The following is a 16,914-nucleotide window of genomic DNA, read 5'->3' as shown; positions in this document are numbered from 1 at the left end:
TCTACACACATTAGGCACTTTACTTCAACTTTTCACATTTTTTCTTAATTTTTATTTAAAATTAACGATCCAATATGATTTGATTTCGATTCACAAGATCTCCTTTTGATTCGATTCGATTCTCAATTTTCGACTTGATTCAATGAATTCAATTATTCAATTTCATCATCACAAAAAAAGTAATAAATGAATAAAATAGTTATTGTTTTTGACCCATGTATAATTGTATTGTAATAAATAAGGTTATGTCAGCAAAACTTTAAAATTTAACGATTCTCGATTCCAATTTCGAAACCACAGCTAAAACTACTAATATAAATCATTTCAAAGATTACTAAAGACAAGTAAACAGTCATTAATAAAAAAGAACAAATATTTAAACTACAAGCAATAACACAAATAAATAAATACAATAGACTAAATTAAATATTCACGTTGGTCTAACAGTAGTTTTCAAGTACAGAAATTGAATAAAGTAATCAACTGTAAAAACACTGCATATAATTTTCACTGTACAAATTAAATAAGGTTAATTAAAGTTACAAAAAAGTTATTATCACAGTGAGTGATTTCTTTGTCTTCTGTGGATTGATTTAACATAAATATTGATAAAAACAGACAGCAGCAGGAATATTAGGCTGCTGTCACTTTAAGACTAATGCACGGATCCAATATACTGATACACGTGTGTTTTCTTTCTCTACTGTTTATGTTCACTTAAGCCATAAGCGACTATGTTTACTAGGATACTCACCACAGCGGGCATTTTAAGATAAATTTGTTTGAATTTGTCAGTTTTAGTGCAAAGAGACCTGAAAGAGAATTAATTTTATTTTTTGCTGTCTGAGACGTGTAAATAAGAGGACGACATCTAGTGGACAAGACTAGTAGTAAGATTAATGTCAATCAGATATTATGTTAAATATTTGTGGAAATAAATACAGAAAAATTATCGATTCATGGCTTTTGAGAATTGATATCGAATCGTCCACACTTTAATCAAAAAATTATTTTTTTTTCCAGCAATAAATTCAATTTCAGCTGTAAAACAGCTCTGCGAGAAGATAATAATGTCATTATTCAGCTAATTTTTTTCAGTGGTGTAATGTAACAGTAAGTAATAATACTTCGTTACAGTACTTGAGTATTTTTTGGGAGAATCTGTACTTTACTTGAGTTTTTATATTTCTGTCAACTTTTACTTTTACTCCACTACATTTCCTAAATAAAATGTATACTTTTACTCCGATACATTTTCCCAAAGCATTTTCATTACTTACTACAAAATAAAGTTGGAAGAACAACTGCGGTTGATTTGGTTGCATCCGTTGCTGGAGCGGCTGAGAAGAGTGCGCTGTCATTATACAGCACGAGAGCGACCTCTAGAGGCGAAATAAAAACTAACACTGATGCTCGTAGAGTTTGTTTTGACACGTGACGTGAGGCTGTGCTGCACAGAGCTGGACACTTCAAAAACGGATTTAAAACGGACAACAAAACGGTATGTTATACAGTGTACACTACAGTACATGTTTTCATATCAATTATAAAGCAATTCTTTTGTTGAGTAGATGTTACAATAGTGGAGAACAATATGTTTGTCGTCAAGGCTGAGAGGATGCTAACATTAGTATCTCAAGCGGTTTAAACAATGTGACAAAAACACCAACTGTTTAATGTCACGATTGTTACCATTGATTTGCATTAGTTTATATCCATTTGTTCACTGTTATGCATTCATTATCCAGCGAATTTGCATATTTACACGGTATCCTCATCATGCAGCGACAGAAACATAAATCAGAAATGTATTCGATTTCAGTTCTTTTTTTAATCAGCGCTGTAACACATATTTTAATTAGATAATCTAAAAATCTAAAAACAGAGGCAAATGAATGTGTAAAAGTATACATATAATAGACCTATGCCTTTGTGTGTAAAGATGGTAATTTTTAAGCATGACTGTTTGGATTTATATGAAATGGCAACACTTTACAATAAGAGTCGATTTGTAACATTAAATAAGGTTAATAAAAGTATTGTTCATTTTTAATTTCAACATTTACATTTTAACATTTTAAAGTTGTCTCTTACATTAGTTATAATGCACTATGAATTAACATGAATGATCAATGCATAATTAATATATTAGTATTTTTATATGTAAAACTGGCAAAAAAATGGCAAAATGTTTATTGTAATTCAAAGAAAACAAAATGTAAGAAAGAGTTAAAACTGAACACAATCTTAATGCTCAAACTGTGTATAGAACAATTTTTAATAACATTTTTCGCTCCTTTTATATTTTACATTTACTTTTACTTTCAATACTAAAAATAATACTCAGTATGTTTAATATATATAAATAAAAATACTTTTCATACTTAAGTTCAAAAAATATCACATACTTTAAAACTTTTACTCAAGTAACATTCTAAACAGTGACTTTAACTTCTACCAAAGTCATTTTCTGGTAAGATATCTGTATTTTTACTCAAGTATGGATTTCAAGTACTTTATACACCACTGATTTTTTTTTTTCTCAATATTGCTTCAATTCAGTTCAATAACTTTCAATGTTGCAAAGTTCATCAATTATGAAACTAGTTCAATTTGACTATCAACGGCTCTACAGAAGACACTAGTGTCATTATATTCAGCTCAAGTCAGTTCAATGTTGATTAAATTCAGTTCAATAACAGTGTGGATCATCCATCTCAGTTCAGTTCAAATCTGGCTGTCATCCGATAGTGTCAGTGCAGTTAAATCGATAATATTACTGAATATGAATTGTTTTTTAGACCCCAACTGAGCAAGCCAAAGGAGACTGCGGCAAGGAACCAAACTCCAGTAAGTGACAGTAGTGGAGAAAAACCCCCCAAAAAAACTACTCTTGAATACACTTGCTTTGAAAACACTTGATTTTGCTCTTGGAGCTAATCGATAATCTATACTATTTGTTTGCATTTATTTTAAATAAAAATTAAGAAAATATTCGAAAAGTGGAAATAAAATGCCAGACGGGTATTTAATATTGGGAATATAGTGTTTATTAGGTAGAGTTAGGTCTAGGGGACGGCTTTAGGGAATGGGACAAGTAATGTCCCAATGTGGAAGCATTCATTTATGATTTTAATAAGTATAATTATATACACTGAACATGTTGTTATTATTGCATACTGTTTCATAATGTGCAAATAGTATCTGCTGCTATTTGTACTAAGTATAAATAGCAACTACAAACCCGATTCCAAAAAAGTTGGGACACTGTACAAATTGTGAATAAAAAAGAAATGCAATAATTTACAAATCTCATAAACTTATATTTTATTCACAATAGAATATAGATAACATATCAAATGTTGAAAGTGAGACATTTTGAAATGTCATGCCAAATATTGGCTCATTTTGGATTTCATGAGAGCTACACATTCCAAAAAAGTTGGGACAGGTAGCAATAAGAGGCCGGAAAAGTTAAATGTACATATAAGGAACAGCTGGAGGACCAATTTGCAACTTATTAGGTCAATTGGCAACATGATTGGGTATAAAAAGAGCCTCTCAGAGTGGCAGTGTCTCTCAGAAGTCAAAATGGGCAGAGGATCACCAATTCCCCCAATGCTGCAGCGAAAAATAGTGGAGCAACATCAGAAAGAGTTTCTCAGAGAAAAATTGCAAAGAGTTTGAAGTTATCATCATCTACAGTGCATAATATCATCCAAAGATTCAGAGAATCTGGAACAATCTCTGTGCGTAAGGGTCAAGGCCGGAAAACCATACTGGAATCCCGTGATCTTCGAGCTCTTAGACGGCACTGCATCACATACAGGAATGCTACTGTAATGGAAATCACAACATGGGCTCAGGAATACTTCCAGAAAACATTGTCGGTGAACACAATCCACCGTGCCATTCGCCGTTGCCGGCTAAAACTCTATAGGTCAAAAAAGAAGCCATATCTAAACATGATCCAGAAGCGCAGGCGTTTTCTCTGGGCCAAGGCTCATTTAAAATGGACTGTGGCAAAGTGGAAAACTGTTCTGTGGTCAGACGAATCAAAATTTAAAGTTCTTTTTGGAAAACTGGGACGCCATGTCATCCGGACTAAAGAGGACAAGGACAACCCAAGTTGTTATCAGCGCTCAGTTCAGAAGCCTGCATCTCTGATGGTATGGGGTTGCATGAGTGCGTGTGGCATGGGCAGCTTACACATCTGGAAAGGCACCATCAATGCTGAAAGGTATATCCAAGTTCTAGAACAACATATGCTCCCATCCAGACGTCGTTTCTTTCAGGGAAGACCTTGCATTTTCCATCATGACAATGCCAGATCACATACTGCATCAATTACAACATCATGGCTGCGTAGAAGAAGGATCTGGGTACTGAAATGGAAAATGGACTTTCACCCATAGAAAACATTTGGCGCATCATAAAGAGGAAGATGCGACAAAGAAGACCTAAGACAGCTGAGCAACTAGAAGCCTGTAGACAAGAATGGGACAACATTCCTATTCCTAAACTTGAGCAACTTGTCTCCTCAGTCCCCAGACGTTTGCAGACTGTTATAAAAAGAAGAGGGGATGCCACACAGTGGTAAACATGGCCTTGTCCCAACTTTTTTGAGATGTGTTGATGCCAAAATCAACTTATTTTTCCCTTAAAATTATGCATTTTCTCAGTTTAAACATTTGATATGTCATCTATGTTGTATTCTGAATAAAATATTGAAATTTGAAACTTCCACATCATTGCATTCTGTTTTTATTCACAATTTGTACAGTGTCCCAACTTTTTTGGAATCGGGTTTGTATTTACACTAGAGAGCTGCTGCCATAAACCCTGTCATACGACAATCCCTTACTGCCAAAAAAACTCCCAAGCCCAGCTGCCAATCAAAGCTCAGATTTCTAATCATTAAATACAGTGAAACTGGTGAAATGTGTAATTTAAGAGAAGAATTCTCAGGTGTCTTAGGTGAGGTGACGCACACTAAAATACTTCATATTATCGCTCAACGGTTTGGCAGGAGGATCATCGGATGCAAAGCACTTACACTGTGAAATTTCTCATTTCACACCTCGCTGATCCGCACAGGTTTCAAGAGGAATTCACCCAAGTGACCGATACTATTAAGCCATCATTTCAACCGGGTTTAACAGGAAACAAACCAAGAGCCTTGTTTTTAGAGTAGTGCAGTATGGATCACTGCCTAAATATGAGCAAAAAAATTGAACGCTTAATCTCTGACGTCACCCGCAATCATTCAAATCAATTTCGGCGCGCTGAGCTTAAAAACGATGGGCAAAGGGACACGCCAAATGGTACTCGAGGTGAAAATGCGTCTGAATTTGTGTGCATCTCTTGTGTGCAGCAGGTGAAACCTCCCGAAAACACATTAACCATCAGGACTAGACTCCAGCTTCCAACCCGCTCCGTCCTCGGCGTGAGAGGCGAGCTCAAACAATCGATTGGCAGCTCACAAGCAATCAGCCACCATTATTTGTGAAGTTACACTCCAGTTCACATGAGCTGATAAAGGGGGCTGCTATTGATTCAGCGGCCATCCAGGAGAGAGCAATTTAAGCAACCGATGGGGCATAAAACAAACCTTCGCATTCGGAGAAGAAGCCCGCGGCCCCGGCTGACGGCGGACAGGGGTTACATGTACGCGTGTTGTGTGACTTTAATGAGAAACGAAGCAGACAGAGACAGACAGACAGACAGACAGACGTGTCCCCGAGGGCTTGACAGAATGCAGCTCACAGCATGAAGGATGCTGCTGGAATAGCGAGCTAATAGATGAAGCGTGTTTGCAGAAGTGGTCCCACTCCATTAGCTCCATTAATATTCATTACTGCCTGATCTTCAAGTCTATTTGATAAGGCATTGTTTTTGAGATAACATTAACACGCTAATGTGCATTTTGAAATGCAATTACTGCATCAAGAGGCAAGAAATCAGGGAAACGTAAGACAATAATATATAGATTATAACATTTGCTTTGATTCGTTGTACAAATTTCACCACCATGATGCCAATGTATTCTGTGTGGTGTGGATAGGTTGGTTATTGGCACCAAAATCCTTTAATGTAAGTCTATGGGATATTTTTGTTCATCAAGCTAAAAGAAAAGCCAAACAATTTGAGGCAAATGATGAAGGGTTCTGAAAAATCCCTTGTAGATATGTACAGTATTTGTAACATATTGTACTGTTATCGGCCGATGTTGCAGATTTTCTAACACAAGCTGCGTTCACTGCATGTCGTAATTACCGTAATTATGAGATGACAACACGTGACATTCTCGGAATTAAGCGTTTCTATGACAACAGTATCAACGGCAATATGAATCTGCAGCAAAGTCAGAATTTGAAAATTCTAAATTGTAAATTCCGACATGGCATGAACGGACCTTTACTGTATTTGTTATATATTGGTTGATAATAGATATTTAAAGGCATAGTTCACCCAAAAATTGTCATTATTTGCTAGGGGTGACCCTGAATAGTCAACGATTCGATGCTTCGATAAGAGAAGCCTGATTTGACTATCAATCTCACAGTTGAATCTTCGCAGAGGTGCTATGAAATAAGATATGGGTGCGCTCAATCTCTGATTTTACATAGATGTACCGGTTCTCTCCCAATAGGTTAATAATAAGCTATTTTCCTCCGACAGAGGAGCATCTTGGCGGCAGGGATTAAATCTTTAACAATGTCTGGGATAGACTTGTGCCGATATTCGGTAATGCGATATATTGTGATAATGAATATGCACGATATTGTTATCGTGGGCATTTCAAAAAAACGTAAATAATAATTTATTACCAATTTTTATAATGCATTTAAGAATACTTTCCCCATCAACCGTATAAAATGCACAACACCGCAGTACACGTGCTCAGATGTAAACGAGCCCAATGTGCACGAGAAGCACATGACGGAACGAGTGAAGGAGACGCGCTGAATGAAAGCGCACGTTCACTCTCTGCTGATGGAACAGCAGAAATGCAGCGGTTACCCCGGAAACCCCGCAAACAAGCCAGCTGCTAGTGAAGTTTTTAACTCCAAACATATATTTTAATCTGGACTACAACATGCCCTAATGATTAGAAATGTTCTGATTATTTGTTATTGTTCAGTAAAGCTTTGAGACATACGGCTCATTATTACCAAACTGACAATGAAAAATACTAATAAATCATTAGTTATTCGTAGTTAATGTTAATTTCTTAGTTACTGTTACTAAAATAAAAATAACTTATTTAATGTACCTGAAATGATCAGTCGTATTTCTTAACTAACATTAACAAAAAAATAATACTTTCTGTAACAAATGTAGCTATTGCTCAATCTTAGTTAATGCATTAAATAATGAGACCTTATTGTAAAGTGTTACCTGTTGTTCTTTATTGCCTAATTCTTTTGCACTTTAATTTGTTTGAAAATTTAACTTTATATATTTTTTGTGTATTGCATTATTGTATTTAAACATTCAGAGTGTTTATTATTATTATTACAAAAAGAGTTCTTAAACCTGTTATACAATGACAACACTTTTTTTTGCAACTTATTTCAATATCGTGATAATACCGTATACCGTGATAAAAGCTTCAGCAATTAATCGCAACATGAAAATTTGATGCCGTCACATGCCTAGTCTGGGATAAGAAAATCTAAAGAGTAGAATTGGATGCACTTTGAAATGGTAAAAGATGATGCAAAAAACGTATGATACATGTCCTAGTACTCAACAACGACAAACACTGCGGCGCGCTTCTGCCGGCCAACATTACTGAGCTGACTAATGTTAGCTGACTAGCGCGCTATTTGAAAAGACTCAAACGGACACAGGCAGATTACGTGAAAGACTGGATTTTTCTCTCTCAATCAGGTAGGGTACAAGTGATTTCAAAACATTTCAGCCGGTTGTAATTAGATTTTTGGATGCTGTGAATGTTTAGCTAAAAAGACTGTTTAGTGTTTATTGTCTCTGCAGTTAAAAAGACAAAGTTGACAATTCTGGCTATACTTTCATTATTTTAATCATTTCTTTAATTTTAATTTATTTATTGATCACTCTGGGTTATCTAATTTAATTATTTGAATATATGTTCCCCTGCATTTTGCAGTCGTGACTTGATTATGACTATTTCATATTTTTAATTAGGCTATTTTTATTTATTAGATCGATATATTCTGTTCTAATTCAATTCTGTAAATTAAAGTTTGATTAAAAATTTTTTTTTTTTGTTAAATTAAATTAAATTAATTTTATTTTTTGTTTTTTGATGCATCGATGTTGTGCCGTAGATTAAAGCTTCCTCGCAAAAACAAGTTAGCCGATTTAATTTGATTTGTCGACACGTGAAATGCATATCTGCAGTGTGGCCTTTCTGCAGTTATTTTTCAAAATCTTTACCATTACATAATTTTCAACCACAGTAAGGAACTTCTCAACACTGTCGCTGAAATATCTGCCAATTAATTCTGAAAACGTTAAACTCATATCAAACTCTTTGACAACCAGCTATTTTTCACTTAAGACAACCAATCACTTCTTTACTGATGCTTTTTGAGAACTGTACACTCTAGCTTAGAACAACACTGACCATTATCTAAATGACTTATAATTGCTTTTGAACACTCAGGCACATGGTTTCAGATCATCAGAGAAAGAGAAGAATATGCAATCACTGACCATGTTGAATTCCTCCCACGAGTTGCTCCAAGTCCAATAGTGCGCCTTGTATTGCCCGATCCGCACTGCCATCATCTGGTTGCCACGATAATAGAAGATGGGTCTGTTGGGAATAAAATGGAAACCTTGTGTTAAGTCCAACACTGACCACTCTTGCTTCATCCCATTTTGGCAATATGTATTCAGTGGAGCACCTTTCACAAATGGATGGTTTCTTTCTCAAAACCTCCAGGTAGTGGCTTTAACAGCAGACCTTAACTTCCCTCAAAATCATTTTGTTTCCCAGTGGAACACCTCAGAAATGTTACGCTAGCAGCAAAGCAGAAGTTGCTGACTGTATTGGTGCTTTGAGGTGGTTACCTGTCCTGCAGTGAGCCGTTGAAGAGTGCAGGGCTTAAATCGAGACCATCAATGACACGGTCATCAGGGGGAAGAACGCCCGCCACAGAAAGACTCGTGCTGAAGAGATCCATCACGCTGCCCAACTGAAGACTCACCTGAGGAACAAAACACTTTAAAAGGAGCCATGCGGTGCCATGTCAGAGCATGTTCGTTATCGTGCATCATTCTGCATTGTATAATCAATCATTATTGAACAATAATCAATGAATAAATCAATTTTCTATCCCATAAAATGTATGTCCTTTAACTTTTTTAAGGCTTTAAAACTACGTGAATGACAGTCAGTGAAGAATCTGAAGCAGCTCCTGAAGTCAGGGCTGCACGATTAACCGCAATTTATTTTTGATTTCCATTTTGGCTTCAACAAATAAAAGGGTCCAATTCTCAATATTAACTAGTTGTTTATTAGCATGCATTTTACTTGGATATTGGCTGTTTATTAGCACATATTAAAGCCTTTTCTACATGACCATAATCTACATCCCTGAATCCTACCCAATACCTCAACTTAACAACCTTACTAACTATTAATAAGCAGTAATTAGGTTATCTTAAAAAAGATAATCATTAGTTAATAGTGAGAATTGGACACTAATCTAAAGTGTGACATTATTGTGCCATATTTCGTTCCTTTCCTTTAAAGCAGTGTGCTTTCGACCCTCCTTAATGTCTAAATGAGTCAAATCATATAATGTGACTGTCGTAAAATGCAGTCTACGCCGGGTCACGCTTAATATTAAAAAGCGTTATTAAGCTGCGCATTAAGATGTCAAAGAGAACTTGCGCTGTTCCCTTAAGCGGCTTTTTGTGCATGACTTTTGTCTTCGGATACATGCCAAAATGGTCAAATACACACCAAAAAAATATGGTGAGTATTCACATAAACGGCAGCAGGTTTATTAGGCTGCTGTCACTTTAAGACCAAATGCACTGATCTAATATATTGACACGCATCCAACTGTTTGTTCACTTAGGACATAACGGACTGTCAGTTATGTCCCAAGTGAACAAACAGTTGAATTAGGGCTGCACGATTAATCGAAGGCGATTCATCTGCGATTATGAACGCGATATTGCGTAGCTTGTCCGCGAACTACGGCTCTGTATATTAAGTGCCGCTCCATTTGAAAGCAGGTGATGGACATTTACCGCTAATCACAGAACCGGCTTTACTGACAAGACACGCATGACAATCTCATGCGATTAATCGTGCAGCCCTAAGTTGAATGCATGTCAATGTATTAGATCAGTGCATTCGGTCTTAAAGTGACAGCAGCCTAATAAACCTGCTGCCGTCTGTGTCATTAACGTTAATCAAACAACAAATGATAAAGAGAAAATCACTCACAGCTCTTGACTGAATAACTTTTGTAGCTTTAATAAGAATCAGTAAACTGCTAACAGTGTTTGTAAATTAATTGCCTACATTACTACATTATTTGCTAACTGCATTCTTCTTTAAATTGTAATGTTGACATGCATTCTCTGTAAAGCTGCTTTGAAACGATATGTATTGTGAAAAGCGCGATACAATTAAATGTGAATTGAATTGAATCAATGTACATTTAATTCATACAGTGAAGATGTTTTATTTTATTTTAAAACTTTTTTCCTATTGCATTTGTCCTATTGTTTGCAATTTTCTTCGTTTTTTTTATTGCATAACTGACGGTTTACTTTTTTTTTTTTTTTTTTTTTACTTGTATTAGCCTAATTTTTAATCAAGAAGTGTGAAATTTCACTGGTACCTAAATTTTAATATCATCGCAAATTTATTCCCAGCAAAATATACAATAAAAAATAAAATCACTGGTATAAGATTTTGGTCATCTCGCCCTCTAATCGTGTTAAAAATTCATGATTACAATATTGACCAAAATAATTGTGATTACTAAAAGGCTTTTTCTTGCTAAAACATCTAAATTATCAATCAGACGACAGAAGGCATGTAGTGGATTCTGTGCAACAGGTTTATCAGCAGTTTTGACCATATGGATCTTCTTTTTTTTTTTTTTTTTTTTTTGCGTATTAGTACAGTAGGGTTAATTGGATAAGCGAGCACAATTATCTGTCATATCACATAATATCAGCTGATATATGGGTCTATCACTAGTCAAGTAACCAGTCAATAAATCAAGCCATGCAGCAAATCACACAGACATGCACCAGTGCAAATGCATCGATGCTTCTCTAAAACGGCGAAGCACAGACAGGGCGGCCGTTTAGAAGAGCAGAACCACAATGACGTGCTTCTTCAGTTCCCGCTCTAATCTGCGCTCGCAGGTTTATTATAAACCACACTAACATCTCTGTAAATGAAGAGAAAGGAGAGTTGGGACAGAGGCCGGAACTGCTGCTTTATCTGTCCTCCCCAGTCCTGCTGCAAAAAAAGGCTTTATTTTATTTATAAACTTTGAACTATTTTCCGATAAAATGCCATTTTTTCGCTGTCATCCTTGATCTTCCATTCTATTCTCTCCTGAGCGGGCCTTTGAGGGAAACGGCACGCTCACAATCAGATAGCACTATCAGCACGGAGCAGCTGGCTCTGCCGCGCACACACACACACACACACACACGTCGCCTACTTCAGCCTCCCAGAATTCCCTTCACCACCACTGCCAGACAGCCAGTACATTCCATTATCTTCACTCTCAGGCTTCACACACACACAGACATACGTACATACATACTTATACACACAGGAAAAGGAGAAATCAAAGGGAACAATTAATAAAGGTAACTAGCCGCTACCACCAGCTGCTCTTATCCAGCTGCACACACGAAAAACATGGGACTAGTAAAAAGGGAAATGAAAATGTCTTTATCTCCAGTTAATTTCCTCTTCCTTCTCTTCTTCTCTGTGTCTTGGGCTGACGCTGGTTATCTGAGCAGACAGACCTGCGAGCCCTGTCTAATGCACTCAGTCTGTGCGTCTCTGAGCTGATAAACACAACAGGAGGGACGGTGACACCCCCCACCTCTTTATTTTTATATTCACGTCACTCGATAGCTGAAGTGAACCGTAGGTGCGCCGAGCATCACGCATGTTTCTGGTCCAACTAAGTCAAGGTCAAGTCTCGAATCACTTTCGTTAATAACGTCTTCTGCTACTAGACGATTACCTGAATCAAAAGATCATTTAAAGGGGTGGTTGTTTATGATTTCACGTTTTTAACTTTAGTTAGTGTGTAATGTTGCTGTTTGAGCATAAACAACATCTGCAAAGTTATGATGCTCAAAGTTCAATGCAAAGAGAGATATTTTCTGTTTAAGAACTACAACAAACGGCTGGTAGGGACTACAACGAGCTTCTTCCTGGGTTGGTGACATCACAAACACCAACATTTACATAAACCCCGCCCCCGAGAACACACAACAAAGGGGGCGGGGCCATGTTGGGCTGCTTTAGAGAAGAGGAAGAGTTGTTGTAGTAGAGTGTTGTTGCCATGCCGTCATCATGCACTTTTACACTATAAACCCAAATAAGGTGACAAAACTCAAACATTTTTAGGTAATCAGTTAAATCTTTTTTTTTCTTTTTTTTAAGTTAAGAAATTCAAAGTTTAAGTAAGCAGAACTGGCAGATTTCAATTTTGTATCATACATTTTAATTGCTCTTAACTTGAAAATTTTTAGTAAGTTAATACATTAAACTTAAAATTATCATGTAATCTTAACTGCCCCCAAGGCTATCAGCACCAACATTTAGCATTAAACACTACTAAATCACCCAATTAATATTAATCTTGCACAAAAAAAAACAAAAACATTATAGAACACTTAATTTTAGCATTTATTCTCCCTTTCGAGTGTCATGGCAAAGCATGCTGGGAAATAGAAATCCCAGCCCAGTTTCTGTTAAATTTAAGTTTGTCTTAATTAAAAGAAACAAGTTCATAAAACTCAAAACAATGAACAATTCAGATCACTTAAAATGTGTGAGTTTCCTGAACTCAAATGAAAAAGAAAGTTCTAAAAACTCATAAAAGTTCATTTGATTTAACTAATTTGTTTCATTCGAGTTTGTCCTACTCAAACCAATTAACAATTATGAGTGTTAGGGGTTACAGTGTGGACAATGCCACTCAGTAGGAAACTTAGTTTTCGTAACAGAGTTCACAATAACATATTTTGTTTACTTATTTTGTTGTTTTCCTTAGGTGCTTCCTGCTATAACATTAGTCAAGTTACTCGACCCAAAAACAATAAATTTACATGATCTTTGTGCAAACTGTGCAGATTTATTTGTAGATTGTACATTTGAGGATTTTAAAGCATTCATCACAGCAAGACAGCAAAGAAATAAATGTGAATCCACTAAAAAATATTTGCCAATCTCATCATATAGTTGCTTTATTTCTAAGAAACTCTGAATATTAAATTGTGAATCTTGTTTTATTTATTTGAGAATACATGTTCTATTTGATTTATTTGTAAATATGGAACAAAAATATCATGGTTACACTTTATTTTGATAGTCCACTTTAGACATTCTATTAACTACAAGTAACTTTGCAACTACATGTCAACTAACTCTCATTATATAGGTTAGGAGAATAAGTTGACATGTAGTTGCAAAGTTACTAATAGTTAGTAGAATGTCTGTTTGGGACCATCGAAATAAAGTGTTTGCAGATATTAAGCAGACAGTCTACTAATACTTTAATGACTGCTAGTTGACATGTAGTTGCATAATTACCTGTAGTTAGTAGAATGTCTAAAGTGGACTATCGAAATAAAGTGTTACCGAATTCACTAAAAACAAAAAAGGGCATCAATGCCCCCCATAAGAGAAATGGACGAGAAGACACACATATCACAAAAAGCCACACTTGAGCGGAGCGGGACGGGCAAAATCCAGCCTGCCACTGCAAGACAAACATTAACAGTGTGAAACACCTGCTTATCCCACTCTGGCACTGCCCAGACACCTGGCACATCCCAGCATACCCCAGCACTCCTCTCTGCTCTCCTCTTCCCTTCAGTTCTTTATCCGGCACGCCTGGCATATTCAGATACAGAAGCCCTCATTACAGCTCAATCCAACCTCAGCAAACACACAAACAGATTAGCCGCTTAAGACGTTCCCAATCCTCCTGTCCCTCGTCACTCCGCCGTGCTATCAGGACCCCGCACACCCCTCAGATATGAGCCGGGGGCAGGCTTAGCGAGGCTCCCGCGCTCCCTCCTCCAAAAATCCCCCCACGCCACAGCCCCGTGTCACAGCTGCCCCTAATACAATTAAAAGTCATTTGTGAAGCGCACAGCTTCTGCGGATCAGGAAAAGGAGGGAGGAAAGGAGACCAGAGTTGGGAATCATAAGGAATTTAAAGAAAGACAAAAAAAAGACAACATTTGATAAGGAATTTGATGATTGTCCTGACAAAGGTAAAGCTTAAAACGCAACTGAACGTCGTAAATATTATTCGGTTGCGATATTTAAAAAATGGCCATTTCCAACACAGTTCCTAAACAGTGCTCAACGCTAAGGATTTAGCCAGTGGTTCAAATGTTTACTTCCCCTGCCAAAATATTCACTTGCCCCAACACAAAAAACAAATAAAATATAATTATTCTTGACCTACGTAACCTTGCATTCTTGTTCGATTAACATTAATGACACAGATGGCAGCAGGTATAATAGGCTGCTGTCACTTTAAGAGCTAATACACGGATCCATTACTGTTTATGCAGTATATCAACTGTTTATGTTCACTTAAAGGTGCCCTAGAATCAAACATTGAATTTACCTTGGCATAGTTGAATAACAAGAGTTCAGTACATGGAAATGACATACATTGAGTTTCAAACTCCATTGTTTCCTCCTTCTTACATAAATTTCATTTGTTTAAAAGACCTCCGAAGAACAGGCGAATCTCAACATAAAACCGACTGTTACGTAACATTTGGATCATTAATATGTACGCCCCCAATATTTGCATATGCCAGCCCATGTTTAAGGCATTACACAAGCCAGTATTAACGTCTGGATCTGTGCAAGGACAATAGCGAAAAATGTCAGATGGAGCAATAATAACTGACATGATCCATGATATCATGATATTTTTAGTGATGTTTGTAAATTGTCTTTCTAAATGTTTCGTTAGCATGTTGCTAATGTACTGTTAAATGTGGTTAAAGTTACCATTGTTTCTTACTGTATTCATGGAGACAAGAGCCGTCGCTATTTTCATTTTTAATTATTTTCACTTGCAGTCTGTATAATTCATAAACACAACTTCATTCTTTATAAATCTCTCCAACAGTGTGTAATGTTAGCTTTAGCCACGGAGCACTATCAAACTCATTCAGAATCAAATGTAAACATCCAAATAAATATTATACTCACATGATCCGACGCATGCATGCAGTATGCATGACGAACATCTTGTAAAGATCCATTTGAGGGTTATATTAGCTGTGTGAACTTTGTTTATGCACTGTATTATAGTCGAGAGCTTGGGGGCAGGGAGCGCATGATTTAAAGGGGCCGCAGCCTGAATCGGTGCATAGTTAATGATGCCCCAAAATAGGCAGTTAAAAAAATTTATTTAAAAAAATCTATGGGGTATTTTGAGCTGAAACTTCACAGACACATTCAGGGGACACCTTAGACTTATATTACATCTTTTAAAAAAAAGTTCTAGGGCACCTTTAATATAAATATCTTACATATTTCACCTTTAAAAACACGTTAAAATGATAAACTTTGTGACGACGCATCGGGGCAGTGACAATTCTTTCACAGATCATCTATATTGTCGTACCATGCAAAATAATTTGATTGATTAACCTTAAATGAACATATTTGATGTTTAAGAGCTTTTGCACACTAAATAAAGCTCAGATGGAGCAGACAGAAATGTGTAAGGTGTGTTTTAAGGATGTGGAAAGATGGAATACAGAGAATTGGAAAGCACAATTGGGACTTTTAAGTGAAACAGCTTGGGATCATTCTCACTGTGCCAGCAGGGATCCGTCCAGGCCACCAGGCAATGGCTGGTTCCCTCATCCCACCTTCAAATGTAGTCTCCTTCCCGCAGAGGAACGGACCGTTGCTGCCGCCTGAGGATAAAAAAAGGGACAGGACAGAATCTCAAACTCAAAGCCTCGCCTGTGGAGTACAGGCAATTCATCTCTGACAAATAATCTTTACAAAAGAGACCCGTGACACAAAGAAATTGAATAGGTGTATTGGGAGCGTACATGACAGATGAGTTGAGAGAGCAGAATATAGAACAGAACGCAAGGGTCTTGAGATACGTTTTAAAGCTTGACATGACTTGTCTAAAGAATGTGACGCTTATAGAACAAGACAAACAGCTAGATACAATGCAATGTACGGCGCACATGTACATAGACAAATAATGAAGAAATAGCACATTGAGAAGCATGCAGGAGATGCATGTTTGATTTGACTCTATTCATCCAAATTACTAAATAAAAAGGTGTGTTAGGTGTGTTAATGTATGAGGTGGAGATATGTGAATGGTTTCCCACTTTGTTGTGGTCCAGACATCACTGCTGCCCCATTATCCGAGGTAAAGAACACCAATGTGTTTTTGTGGATGCCCAGACTGACCAGTCGAGCCAGAATCTGGCCAACGCTGTAATCCAGCTCCATCACTGCATCGCCATAACTACAAGACAAATCACACAGTGTCTTACCACCTCAACCAAACCATTAAAAATTACCCCGCATATCCTTCAATTGCTTTAACCCAGACAGCATAACAAATTCTGTCAAATTAGCCCACGTTTGAAACCCGTCCTGTGACAGATGGATGTGATATATGGAGGAAGATA

At 36.7% G+C, this 16,914-nt stretch overlaps 1 protein-coding gene across 1 annotated transcript in view; it reads right to left on the bottom strand.

Annotated features, from left to right (window-relative positions):
* galns (galactosamine (N-acetyl)-6-sulfatase) overlaps positions 1–16,914 on the bottom strand; it is a 44,764-nt gene that overhangs the window by 15,682 nt on the left and 12,168 nt on the right. The window contains exons 8-11 of the mRNA XM_048186380.1: positions 16,609–16,748; positions 16,070–16,173; positions 9,064–9,200; positions 8,704–8,806 (exon numbers count right to left, since the gene is read on the bottom strand). Of these exons, the coding sequence (XP_048042337.1) occupies positions 8,704–8,806; positions 9,064–9,200; positions 16,070–16,173; positions 16,609–16,748 (484 nt within the window). The remainder of the gene's footprint in view (positions 1–8,703; positions 8,807–9,063; positions 9,201–16,069; positions 16,174–16,608; positions 16,749–16,914) is intronic.

Source organism: Megalobrama amblycephala, linkage group LG3 (assembly GCF_018812025.1).
Source record: "Megalobrama amblycephala isolate DHTTF-2021 linkage group LG3, ASM1881202v1, whole genome shotgun sequence".
NCBI classification, from domain to species: Eukaryota; Metazoa; Chordata; class Actinopteri; order Cypriniformes; family Xenocyprididae; genus Megalobrama; species Megalobrama amblycephala.
This window is presented reverse-complemented; position numbering and strand designations above follow the sequence as displayed.